At 38.5% G+C, this 14,704-nt stretch overlaps 1 protein-coding gene across 1 annotated transcript in view; it reads right to left on the bottom strand.

The window, feature by feature from the left end:
• Nucleotides 1-14,704, bottom strand: part of LOC136843791 (uncharacterized) — a 225,775-nt gene that overhangs the window by 103,157 nt on the left and 107,914 nt on the right. Inside the window, 1 exon segment of the mRNA XM_067112518.1 lies at nucleotides 7,645-7,745. Within this exon segment, the coding sequence (XP_066968619.1) occupies nucleotides 7,645-7,745 (101 nt within the window).

Raw genomic sequence — 14,704 nt, 5'->3', positions numbered from 1 at the left:
TGAAGTTCCCTCTCTTCCGGGGACCACATCTCTGAAACTTCCATGTCTTCCAGAGGAGCCCCCAACCCAGATCCGATGCATCTGAGTATAAGGCTAGGCTGGGGCTCAAAGGAAGGAGAGACTTTCCTTCTAAAAGTCTTCCTACTGATAACCTCATATGGAGTCTTCCTAAAGGGACGAACTTCTCGATGGATGAGTGTGTTCCTAGAAGACTCATCCATTAGTTGGTTGAACAGGACAGGAGAGAGAGGAAGCTTCAAACTGTCTAAAGGCAAGATTCAACTCTTTTGGGGGACGAAAAAGCCCGAAAACTCAGAGTTGATTGTCATCCCCAAATAAAGAATTACTTGAGTCGGAGTCAGTAGCGACTTTTGTAAGTTGACTAGTAATTTATGCCCAGATCCTGGGCAAGGACAAAGGTCCTCTGTAGTCCTCTGTGCACTTTTCTCTTGAGGGAGAGTGTAGAAGCCAATCGTCTAAATACAGGCAGACATTAATGTCTATGGGGTGGAGCCACTTCGCTAGAGGGGCGCGAACACTAGTAAAAACTTGAGGAGCTGTAGAGAGGCTGAAGCACAGACCCCAAAACTCTGCCCTGGAACATGAACCTCAGGTACTTCCTGGAGTCCAGATGTACTGGGACATGGAAGTATGAGTCCTGCATATTGATGGATACCATCCAGTCTCCCTGATGAATGGAAGACAGGGCTGATTGGCTCGTTTCCATTCTGAATTGCTTTTTCTAAACAAAAAAATTCAAGGTACTAATGTTGAGGACAGGTCTCTAACCCCGCTGATGACTTGGGGACAACAAACAGCTGGTTGTAAAAACCCCGTGTCATGTCTTCGACCACCTTTACAACTTCCGACAGGGCCGAATACCTGTCTGAGCCTACAGAGTAAGCTGTCAATGCAATGGGCGTCAAAACCAAGGGAGGCTTCTTCCTGAATGGGATGGAGTAGCCCTCTTGTAGAATCTTCAAAACTCAATTTTCTACGCCTCTGATTTCCCATTTCCCCCAAAAATGGAGAAGTCTGGCTTCCACTGGTACACAGAGGACTGGATCCTCACTTGCGAGAGGAGGGTTTAGTAGAGGTCTTCTTGACTGGCCTGACTGAGCGTAGGTTCAAGCGAGGGTGATACTGGAATCTTGCTCTACTGCCCTGAAAGGGCTGCTGTTGAAGAGGGGAGACTGTCCCAGTGCCAAACGGAACTGACTCCTTAGGAAAAGAGAGGACATCCAGCCAGTCAGAAGACAAGCCCCCTGCAAGAACGCCACAGTTTTCGATCTTCTTTGCAAGGGCTCCTGTGGTCCAGTCTGAATAGCTGAACACCCCAACGACCTTAAAAAATATTTTGCACTAGATGGTTGAGCTCTGTTGACATGAGATGACATAAGTCAAAAAAACATATTCAGGGGCCTAGTAATGGGAAGACTTGCATGAGCTGGTCTTTGTAATGCAAAAGACCAGAGAAAGGAATTAAAACTCCTATATTTGAATCAATACCACACCCTTAAAGCAAGGGCTTCAATAAAACAGACTTGTATGACACAGTTGTAGGAGTAGCAAGGTGCTAGTCCTCATACAGCCAGATTAGACAAAGTAAAACTGTTTGATTTCTTAACTAATAAGTTGCTACATTTGGATATGCGTCCAGTTATCAGACGATACATTCGCACAAAATGGCAGCAGAGATGGACTTCCCCATTTTATCCACAAATAGGAAGTACAGAAACATTAGAAAAAGTATAGATTTTTGGAGTTCGGGTTTTAATCGTAATAGAAAATTTGAGGTCATCCTAACACGGCTTGGGATTGGCCATACCCGCTTCACTCATAGCTATATTTTGGAGGGAGCCAGTGCCCCAATTTGTGCTCACTGTGGTGGTCAGCTATCCGTTGAGCACATGCTGGTGCACTGTCCTAAATTTAATCGCCTTAGGGCAAAGTACTTACTAACTGGGAAGACTATTTTAGAAATTTTAAATGATGATGCTGAGGTAGATAACCTTACGGGTTATCTGAAAGAATCTGGTTATTTTAATGAGATATGATTTCAGTATATTTAATAAAGATTTTAGTCATATTTATTCTTATACTAAGTATATATTATGAATATAAAAGTTTAATATATACTTATTTTTTGTTGGTTCTAATATCATTCTTCATTTTTTTACGTTCATATTTTAACACCGAATTTTACTAGTATGTCATCATTCACCTATTCATTATCAATCATATCATTAAATTAAATTTATATATTTCACCTTCACTACGGCACTGAATAATCCTGATGAGTTCCGGCACTTGGTCTTCAAGACCTAAATTTCATAATAAATCAATCAATCCAACCAAGGTTCAACCTACTCTCAGTGTGGAGGTAATCCAACCAAACTTTCCATACGGACTAGTATTGCTGGATGGACAAACTTAACTTACTTTCTGCACCAGGTACCTAGGAATGTTAAGTAAATAATCTTCAGGGTAGACTAGATTTTTAAGAATCCACACATGAAGGCCACAGCTCAGAAAAGAGGATGCATATACAACATTTTCCCTGTTCTGGGACGGAATAGTGGGCAGTATTAGGACTGATGTTCTCGCCCATTATTGAAGCAGCAGGAACCAATGACTCTCTGGCTGATTTGGGGCCACTAGGTAGGTGGTTCCATTGAAACTTAGCAGTTTGTTCAAAACCTTAAAAATTTGGAACAATGGAGGAAAAAGGTAGAATGTCCTCCATTTGTTCCAGTCCTGTAGAAATGCATCTCTTGCTATTGACTGACTGTCCAGGTTTGGAAATGCACTGAAAGTTGAAGGTTTTGTGTGTGGAAAACAGGTCCACTTCTAGATGCGGAAGCACGTTAGCAATTACAGGCAGTCCCCAGTTATCAGCGATCCGGTTTTACGGTGCTTGTCTAGCGACGACGGAAATAACCAGATTTTGGACGTTGATTCCCGGTTAGCAGCACCGATCTCTGGCTATTGGTGCTGATCCTCAGTTATCGGCGCTGATAACCGAGGATCGGTGCTATATAGGCGACTTTCAGTTATTGTCACGCTGTCGGGAATGGAACCCCGCCAATAACCGGGGACTGCCTGTTATTTGAAAGGATGGTTTATTTAGCATCCACTCATTCGATACCGCCATCCACTTTGACGGAGTTTGTTATGGCATTGAGCAGCCCCATGAGGTGGGTTGCTGACAAGGGCCACTTTTTGCCAGAGCCATCCATAGCATAGACAGCATGGTTACACTAAGTGAGGCTGAGCAGGAACCTAACCTGACTGACTGATTTATGGTTACTAAAACCAGCATCACAACATCTAGGTTACTGACACCGTGGAACCTGACCTCTTCGCACAAATCATCATTGTCATATTGTCTAGGACCAATAAAATGTGAGTCCAATTTTTCTGAGGGGTGGGAAGATGGCCATTTCTACGAAACTGCTGTGGCACCTCCCTAAAACAGGAGGCCATCTTCCTGCTACTTGGCAATCCTCCCAATGTCCTCTCCAACCTGTCTAGGAGGTATCCAAGTGTATTGCTACCATGGACAGAGGAATCAGTTCTACCTGTTTTGCAGAGTTACATTCCAGATACAGAATATCTTCCTAATGGCCTAACTTCAGGGAAAAACCTCATTTTGGGTAAGGAACCTTTGCAGATCCTTCCTTACTCTGGTTTGAGTTTGGCTAGGAAGATAACTGACCATGAAGGATATCCCAACAATGACCCAACCACACAAATGCCTCTTGGGCGTGAGGTGGGACTTGTTCCAGTTAATCAGGAAACCCCTTGACTGGAGTCTGCTGACTATCACTCTCAGTTTGCATAGACATTCTTCTTTGGTAGCTCCCCCATTACACAATCTTTTCTGAGTTCCTGGACAACTATTGCTGCTAATTTTTTCTAGATTCTCTGTGTAATATGTAACACAAAGGGTATGATCTTGATCTGAAACCCAGAAAGGTAATAGGGACGTGTTATTATGTCACTTTCAGATCAATAGTTACTCTCCAAGTTCCACACTGAATGAGTGAAGGTACTTGGACAGCAGAGAAAAGAGGCGGAACCGTGCAATGGAAATCAGAGGTGACAGTCTCATCTGAGATTTTGCCCATAAAGATACCAAACTCCTGGGCAGCCACAATGAACTGGAACTTTTTCCCATTCAAAAGAAGGGGTCCATCCCTTTGTGGAATTGCCAGATGCTCAGATAGCTGAAATAAACAGCTTTATTTCCAACATCTTCTTATGCTTCCCAGTAACTACAAAGTTCATAATATCTGGCTTCACATGAGTTACTGTTATAAGGGGCAGAAGGCTGGTACCACCCAAAGGAGGGTGCGGGTTCTCCAAGATTATGGAGGTACCATACTTTTCAATGAAATAAAAAAATGGGTTGCCCTAGTGGCTTTTGCTACTATACTAGCAGGGAGGATGACTATCTCCTTTGGTGGTTTCTAAATGCCTGCCAAAGGAGGAACCTAGCATCATTCCATATTAGAAAAAAACAGCTCTACCCATAAAAATTCTCAACCACTTTTTTCCTTTCATTGATGAGGCATTTGCTGTCTGTGAAAGGATACACATTGAGGCATCAAACCAAGGATTATCAATACTGTTATCAGGGGCTGGTGTATTGGTGTCACTGATCCTCCTGGCTTCAAGATGTTAGAACCAGTCGAAACTATGAAAATAGGGTCATAACAATTTGAGTCTTGACTCTAAAGGGATCTAGGCAAGAGACTATTTCTCTTTAGCCTTGGGTTTTTTGTTAACTTCCTCTGAGGACCTCTTTTTTTTGTGCAAGAATTAATTCTTGCAAGGTGGTTTTTGATGACTTTCTTGGCTCTTTTTGGAAGATTTTAGAAAGTCCTGAAGATAACCTTCAACTCTTGTGTCCAGAGCTGTTTTGAATTCCTATCAGGGATCCTCGGCACCATCTCTGGTGTAGTGGCGATCAGTATTGAGAACTCCTCTCATACTGTGCATTATTTTGTTCAGAAACTATTAACAAGCCTTGGACAAAACTTCCTTATTATGGACCACCATCCTGAGTGAACTGGGCCTGGGTAGCCACATTGTTGCTGCCAGGAATAGGCTTGGGAGTCTAATGAGGGGTTATAGCAACTCTGCAGTAAGGAAAAACAAAACCCATGAGAAACAATCAAATGCATGCCATATGTATCAATTAGATAAGCAGATCATGCACCAGCATGAAATGGGCTGGCATAGTTGTGAGTACACAGCTGTGGCAACTGAGTAAAAGATCTCAGAGGGTGACATTCTTTTAATGATAATATAATTACAGTACTGTATTGGTGTCAACCCTTTAAATCATGATAAAACTAGAGGTACCATTACCAGGTTCCACTATTATAATATATGAACCAAGAAAGGATAGCAGTCTCTGTCCTGCCAAGAAAAAAAAACCATGAATATCAGAAGGAATGGGTTATAAAAATGGGAGACCTTGACATATAATTAAGCAACCAACACAATAATGGTTGATATGCATTACTTAGGGTACTGCACTAATACAGCAATATAGCCTTGGAATGCTCTGCTATTTCATTAAGAACTAGCCTAGCAAATCTGATTTAAAATACCACCAGTATAAAACTTATATTGGAGGCACAATATTTAAAACAGTTACTTCTTTTTTTTTTGCATGGTTATGCTTGTAAGTTGAATCTGAATCTCAGGAGTATTTCTGACATTTGTAGACTAGCGTATTTTATAATGAATGCTAACCTAGAAACTAAATTAAAAGGCTATATGTGTGCTAAACTGATTGGTCCTGTTTTAAGTTATTCAAAAACACTCAATGAGATGCATTTATGTGCAACTGAAATCTGCTTAGTCAACTGACATTAAAGTACCATCTATATTACAATGGGTGGTGCTTTACCTCAAATTATCAATAACTATTGCAATGATGTGGGTGTTATAGCTCCTATTTTTATACTGGTAACTACTATATCATTGAAACTATTAATTTCAATTATTAGGAGCCAAACTTTATTTCTTAGGCTATTCAAAAGTTGTGACACCACTATGTGTAGATCTGCAAAATGCGGCAAATGTTCCCCTACAACAAAAAACTCCCCTGATATGATATTAAAGATAATGGGGGAAGTCTCTGAAGTACATAATTTTTTTTAAATGTTTCCTAATTGTTAATAGAAAGAAACATGGGATACTTAGTTTAAAACTGGCCTGTAAGTGAAAAACATAGGGTAAAACTCCAAGTCAAGTCACTTACCATTTTGTAATCAAGGAGTTAGGCCGAAAGATTTTCCTTTTCACTCCGCAAACAAAAATTATTTAAATATAGCAAAAAAACCCCATCGACTAATCATTTTAGTTAAAAAAAAATTCCTAATTAATGAGATATTAAAATTGTCAAAATTGACAGCAAAGCAGAAGGCATGGCATAGACGAGTGGCCTAATCCAAAATTCCCCCCTTACAAACTTTTTACAAGACCTTAGTTTTCCTTGGCAAATAACTGCAACACTTCATCTATGCGTTCTTCAGCAAATAACTGCAACATTTCATCTACACAGCCTTCCAAAATACTCTGGAACACAGTTGGGGGCATGTGAATCGTACAACAGGCCAACAGTAATGGGGATCTTACCTGGTTTTTGTGCTGTTGCCGCATTTGTGTGAGAAGAGTAAAGGAAAACCGGGTAATCACTGTAGCCTAAGGAAGGGGCCTTTTGCCTTGAGTCCTTTTATACTCTATCACTGTGTCTATCAAAAGCACCATTCTGGCCAAGACCAACTATGAGAGAATTCTTTGATATTGCCTGGTTGGTCTGTCTTACGGAGTCCTGAGGGGACCATAAGAGTAACTCCTTTGAGAACGAACAGCAATTGCACTAACAAAAATGTTAAAATTAGAATACCACAAAACACTTGCACTGAAACACTGACCTTCTCCATTCTTTTGACTTGAATTAATTTCTGATATCCTAACTCTTAAAAGTTTATCTCTGAAGAGCCTATGGTACCCACTTGGATGGCTTTAGCTTTAACGCACAGGGTACTCAACAAAATTCAAATAAGCTGACAAGCCCAAATTGCAGTTTAATCAGAGGAGTAAGCCTCAACCAAATGATCATTACCATTCCTGCAGTGTTACTTCAGGTCATCTTGCAAACCTTTCCACTAGATATTTTGAGTCGAACACTTCCAATGAATGTTTGGACAAAAAGCCTCCAGGATTCTCATGTTTTTTCTGCTTTATTTTGTACAGTTCAAAGTAATTTCATACAACTCATATACTTATACTATGGCCATTAAACTAGTGAGTCATCACTTTAACCAATATTATGGTAACACATCATCATATGTGTTTCTCAAAATTCATCCACATCGTTGTGCTAAACTGTTACACTATTGTTTTATAGCAGCATCTGAGAACATCAGTGGCAGAAAATCACCTCCACTCACTCTCTGAAAAGAGCTTACCCCCAAATGTAGTACAGTATTTCTCACTGCTCTGAATACTTTCACAAGCATCCAAGACAGAATAAAAAACAAAATCAGCAACACCCCATTTAAATAACAGTGTGATAACAGTTTAAATACATCATCTTCAGCTATCTTTGGCTGGCTAACTTACCAATACTTTACCTCCTGGACCTTGGCTCTTAAGGGTAACCCCAAGCCACTGATCATCTTTAATTTCGTCTTCGGCTGGTTCTGCAAGTGCTTCATTCAGATCTGCAATAAGGATATCACTTTACTTCTTGTTTCAGAGTATCTTACGCATTGGAGAGGGGTAAAGAAATGAAACTATGCTCTGACGATCTTATACTACCTTGCAGCATAAAGTCCACAAACAGCTACAAAAATTTTGTACTTTATATATAAACAATATTTACAAAGCAGAAAACAAGCTTACATAAAACTGACACTAGTCAGCAAATTAAAAGCAATGCAAAGGTTTTAAATTTAATACAATACACAATAATTTTACTTATAAGTAACAATATGCAATTTATCATTGGCTACACTGAATACACATTATGCTACTGATATGCTAACCTTGACATTTACCATTATGAACTAAAATGAAGCTGCGTTTCAAATGCATAATGCAAAAATTAGGAACTGAAAAACTATTTCAGACAAAAGTGAAGGGCCACAGCAAAGGCAGCTGCAGTCCGGAAGATACAGTGAAAAAAATAATGAAAGCAAAAGTTGCCTTTAAAATCACAAGTGAACACAGGCATGGTTACATGCGGCAGCACCCCGACCATAATTGCAATGTCTGACAAAACTGGAATTTTATATACATGAAAAGTAATCAAAAGCTCACATTTGCTTCACATTCCAGTTTAGTCATGTTCCTATAAAACAAAAGTGTAGCCAAAGGCTTGCCCTTTAATGAGCAATGAGATGCTAGAGAAAACCTTGACCATCAATAACTTAAAAACAAAGCAAATAAACCAAAACAAAAATTGAGCAAATGAATATATATAATATGAATACATATCTTCTACAAACATTGCTCCTGTTGCTGATTCATGATAAACCTCAAAACTCAAGGCATTCAGTATGGGTAAATCAAGACCCTTGATCTCAAAAACAGTGATTGATTTCTTAATAAAGGAGACCAGCTACACCAACAGAAGCAAGCAAACCTAAGATTGTACATATTAAGGCTATAAAAACATGCTCTAAGATATCCAAAATGCAGTGGCAAAAAAGAAAAACTTAGCCTAACATAACAACAAAAGAATATTGTCAAATCTTTATATTAAATCCAGCTTTCAACACAGCATATCTCCAAGGGGCAGCAATGGGAGAGTATAAAACTGAAAATAAAAACAAAAATCATACCAAAAGTCAAGAAAAAATAAAAATTTTCAGTCTCTAGGGATATGAGGACAGTAAAAGGAAGGTCACAATTTGAGTGAGAAATGAGGAGCATATGATTATAAAACTTTCAGGGTTTGAAGAGATTTAATAAACTCACAAAAGATCACAAATGTATGAGAATAAAGGAGGGATTTGTGTCATTTGAAAATACTTACATAATGAAAGAAGATTGTAGAAGAAATAAATGGGTTCACAAGCTATGCTTGACAATTCAATCTTGTGTGTTTTCTTCCCTTTTGAAATTCATTCACACTGCATAAGTGTAATACAGACTTTCTACCTTGTTAATAAATTATCTTATCTCGGCTAAATTCATTCAAATATAATTTGCAAAGACAAAGCTTAGGGCTTTCTAAAGAACATTTATCTTGCGTTACATGATAAAAGAACATCCTGAATGACAAACCTATAATGTATAGCTATTTTGTTTGTCAAAATTTTCTACCCGCAAACCTTTTCCAAAGGAAATAACGTCAGCCTTGCTAAGTGCCTAGTACAGTTTTGCAGTAGATCTGATGGGTTCCGAGTGGCAAACCAGCTCATTCTCCAGTTGTACTACCATGATTTATCCTATACCTTTTTTTGTCCATTCCATGAATAATCCAGCATGGCCCTCTAAGAGGATTATAACAGAGCATACACATACACTGAGCTCTGTGTCATCCTCTGGTTGCTAGTCACACCTCAGCTGATCTTCTGGCCACTTTCTTTCTAATGCCCATTGCCACTAGTTCCAAAGAGCCAAGCCACTCTAATACTATAGACCCAACTACTCTTCTCATAAAGAATGAACCATTTATTACATAAGGTCCCAAGTCTCTCATTTACTTTAGTCTGGAGCATCTCCTTGACTAAAGATCTGACTGCTTCTAATCAAAAGACTTAAACTACCCAAAATCAGAGGATCAGATTGCTCCACTTCTAAGGACAACAGTTGCTCCTCATCAGAGAAGCAAAGTTGATCCACATCTAAGGACCAATGTTGCTCATTATTTTTTTAAGGACCTAGCCATCCGTCTTCAAAGAAAATGAGTCACTTCAAAAAAAGACCCACACCAATCCTTATGAAAGGAGCTGAGCCTCTCCCCTTCTAAAAACTGATAAACTTACAGAATTGGTTCAAAGTGATTCTGACAAAGAACCATAATTCTAAAGTTTTAAGAAAGCAGAACACTGAATTTGCTTATGATTTTGGCTTGCAGTGAAGTGGGGTGAGGCTACTTTCAGTGACACTGGTCTGAAGAGATGCCACAAACCTAACATTCTCAATGTCCCAAAAATGACACCTTGATAATGCAGTAGTACAGTATATAGCAACTTCATATGATTCTACGTTTTGATTGTTGGCCTACAGAAGGCAGAAGGTAATGTCTTGCTGAAGCTACCCTGGACATACTGAAGTCACAAACACAATGGCAGTTGTCAGTTTATGCAATATTGAACCCTTAGCTACTTTGCTTTCCAAGCTAGAGAGTGAGGGTTTACAAAATTGCTGACTCTTCTCCTCAAGCTACACAGAGTCCTTCTTGGATGGAAGCTTTATCATGTGATAATTTTCAAGTCTTTTATGGCATGCCCCCTCTCTTCCCAGAGGCTGCAGTTATAGGTCTGATAAAGAGACATGATCACAACTACCTCTGGTGCAATGAGGAACCTGGTACACATGCTAGCCAATTCTGGTCACCAACTTGAAAGAATCTTACATATCTTTCAATCTCTTTTCCAAAGAAAGGGTCAGTGCCAATAGATGAGGTCTTTTATATAAAACTTCACATTACTCTAGTGTGAGACCTCCAGAAACACTGCAGGTCATATGAGAAACTGTTAATGGCCCCTGGGTTATGCAAGTAGTGAAAGAATGTTGACAACTTCCCTTTCTGGAGATAGGCTTTTCCTATTTGTATTCAATATGAAAACAAAGGTGGAGAAGGGAACTACAGAAGAGGTATCAGATGACTCCCATAGTTTTTACAGTTGTATATTCATTATGCCATAAGTGACACGAAGCAGAGACACTCCATCATCTTGGTCCCCTCAACAGAATCTCCAGCAAATGCAATTTTAAATGGAAAGGGTAGCATCAACTTGTCATTTCACTTTGCTTTGGCAACTGCTTTATAAGTACTTACAAAAGTATTAGCTCCAGTAGCCACTTGAGGACACTAGAATGGAAAAAGACTCAGGAGGTAATTAAATGACAGATTAAAGATACAATCAGTCCAGTGATCCTTTGCCACCCTCTACATAAGTGCCTCCTACTTTGCTAGATGCAAGGGTTGCAAGTGAACTGAGAAATCTGATTTGGAATCAGCTGTGAGGGTTGTCTATCTCAGTATGGGCATAAATAGAGAGAATACCTGTTTGTCCATCAGAAGACAGAATTAATTTATTGTCTGCAATATTGAGGGAGTTTACACCAAGATAAGAGTTCCACACATGAATCTTTCATCAGATCTTCACAGCTACAATTAACAGGTCATAGTCAGCAATAAAAGGGCCAAGGAGACCTTTCCAGTCCAGGTCACAGACAAATAAGTGGCAGACCTAAAATGGTGGCAGGATGTAAGTAATTCAGGAAGAGGCATAGACCTTACTCTATTGCCTCTTTTCTTTCAGATGCCTCAGCAAAGAACTGAGAGTCCATTCACCAGATTATCACGCAACAGGTGTCTAGTCAATTCAAGAGTGAGGCATCACATGGGTTATTTGGAGTTGCTAGTGATCAATGTAATCTTGAAAGCTTTAAAGCAAGACTGCTGACGTATGTCCAACAACACCGCCAGGAAGATTTTGAGCACTGCCTGCAAAAACATTCACTTGTACAGAAAAGTACAAGTGTATCAGTTCAAGTTTCGTGCCTGGGAACCACAATTTCTAACAGAAAACTTCAGCAGGGGTGATTGATACATACTAATAATTGCAATCATTGTGACAGCTGTTGGGCATAACATGATAGTGAATCTGTTCACTACCACCAACAGAAAGACTGAATAATCTCATCTATAAATCTGATGGTATCAATAGCACTGTTCTTGCTGAACCCACTGTGGCTAGTGAATCTTCTCTTTACTAGCTGACAGACCACAGGGTTTCACCAAAACTTGGACACTACATCTTCATGCTTGGAAAATATACAGCAAAACTCAAATTAAGAGGTTTTTCTAAGAGAGAAGGCAAAGTAATCTTCAAGTTGTGCAGGGATCCACTGCCCATCTCTGTAAGTTAAAACTGAAATCTTTCTGTAACTGGTTTAGTACAAGCAATATTATCCAGCCTGTATAGCTATTCTCTATATAGTTGACTTAAAGTTGTTTTCCACAGAAGACCAGAGCATTATCTGTACTGGCTATAAAGGCTTATAGGTCTGCCGTTTTACAGAATTACTGGGCTTGAACTGTCAGTAGCCTCTGGAGAGCTAAAGCACTTATGTTGCCACTTTCACTGAAAAGTTTTCAGGAGGACCATTAACCCACAAAGATGGGAGGTTGCATCAGTTTCAAGAAGTCTTAATAAGGCACACCATGATCCCTCAAAACAAGTCTTGTACTGTATTAGATCTTACGCCATAGGCAGTCTTGCGTTGAGCCATTTCTGATGAGTCAGTCAACTTCATATCTCTTCTCAGAAAATCGCACAAAGGGCTAGGATGTTATTGGACTTTCCTTGACTTCTGACTATGTATAAGACTCATGATAACCATGACCCATTCAGTATTACTACACTTAAAAGGTATGCCTGGGGCAACAATTCCTTGCCCAATTAGGCCATTATGCATGTACAGTATCATCAATGGACCAAGGATTATGGAGGGATTTAATTAGTTTTTCCTTTTCAGGGGATAATGCAGAATGACCGTCATTAAGAACATATTCTCTTACTGGCTATGGAAAGTGATAATTAGATCACTTGAGAATGAATCAAGGGCTCACATGATAAGTCATAGCCACACAACTGGATTTCAAGAGAAATATTGATGTCAGTTCACTTTAATGGTGAAATATTAAAAGATGTTTACAACCTCTACTAACCTTTATATTTGGAAGATATGACTCTTAACAGGTTAGACATACTGGAGGCAATGGTGGGAGCAGAAATAACAGTCCCTTAATGAGATGAGAATTCTATGAAGGGACACTAAACAGCTTATCACTCCTCACATTCTCCATTCTGTCATCCTTGAAACATAAACTTCACGGGTAAATCTCTGCTATTTTAGACATAAGAGATGAATTTTTGTCACTTACCCACCCATGAATTTTTTTTGCATACACAAATATTGAACCACAAATATCATTGAATTTCAAATTCTCTAAACCTGTCATGTCACCTATTCCCAACATATTTTGAAATCCATATTGAACAAATTCTTATCTGCTACTGCAGTACACATTCTAAACACTCTACAGGTGATTACATTGATATTCCATATTCTAGAGCTACTATCTCTAGCATCAGTATAGTCTTAGGTACTCACTTTAGTATTTGGAGACTTAAGAACGTGAATCCTCTCCAACTAATTAAGATTTACCTTTAACTGATAGCTTTGCTTTAAACACAGATAATTTTTCCTAAATACAAGGTAAAATTAACTGTCAACTTATACTTAATTACATTTAAGTTGCAAAGCACTTACTACACAAATAATTAGCTGGTTTGGCAGTTAGGACCCAATGGACCTACTGCATACACACATTAGGCACTGAGAGAGGTATTCTTTTACCTTTGGAACAGGTTTGTCTGTAAAAACATTTCAACAAACAAAATAGATTTGTACAAAAAATACTTTTACTTTGTAATTTAGAAAACTTATTTGTAAACGTTTAAGCTTGCGTATAAGGTTAAATTATTATGGGAAATATTAAAAAACCTGCCAAAAAGGACCAGGAATGAAAATGACATACCATCTCCCCAGCACTTACACTCTTGGAGAAGAAAGCAAAGTAATTTGTCCCTGAGGAATGTGTACCTGTAGACACTGAAAACATACATTAACAAGCAAGATCCAAACCTTGTGCATGCACCAAAAGCAACGTAAGCACATTCAAGCCAAGCATAATAAGATCAAATAAAAATGTTGAAATGTCATTGAGTTTTATCTTATAAATCTTATTAACATTCTCCACTTCTTTCTCTCTCCACAATATTTGTAAGTATACAGTATATATATATATATATATATATATATATATATATATATATATATATATATATATATATATATATATATATATATATATATATATATACACACACACACACAGTGCTCCCCCATTTTACGCAGGAATACTTTAGGTTCCAGACCCTGCATGAAATGCAAAATCCCCTCTAAAAAATGCTTATAACTACCAAATACCTTGTACCCCTTAAACTAAAATGTTTATAAATGTCTATTTTAACATTTCACTACTTAATTTGATAGTTCAAACAAAAATATACCTTCAATTGTCATACTAAAACAATTTAATATAATTTCAAACAAAAATAAACCCCAAATCATCATCCCAAAACACGCAAAGTAACCTTACATTATAGTACTATACTCTCCTACTACTGTTACTCTTAAGTAAGCTATATACACCTCTAAAATGCTTATAACTGCCTATTTTAACCGTTCATCACCAAACTTGACAGTTTAAACAACAATATACCTCTGACTATCATCCCAGACCACCCTAATATCATTTCAAAGTCATGTTGCAAAATTAAGTTCAAGCCTACAACTGTTACTCTTACGTACCCCCTATTATTCAGACATGCACATTTTCTTAGGCCTACATAACTTTGTGCATCATTCTACT

The sequence above is a fragment of the Macrobrachium rosenbergii genome, chromosome 12 (genome assembly GCF_040412425.1).
Source record: "Macrobrachium rosenbergii isolate ZJJX-2024 chromosome 12, ASM4041242v1, whole genome shotgun sequence".
In the NCBI taxonomy this organism is placed as follows: domain Eukaryota; kingdom Metazoa; phylum Arthropoda; class Malacostraca; order Decapoda; family Palaemonidae; genus Macrobrachium; species Macrobrachium rosenbergii.
The sequence above is the reverse complement of the archived record's forward strand: the minus strand, read 5'-3'. Positions and strand labels throughout refer to the sequence as shown.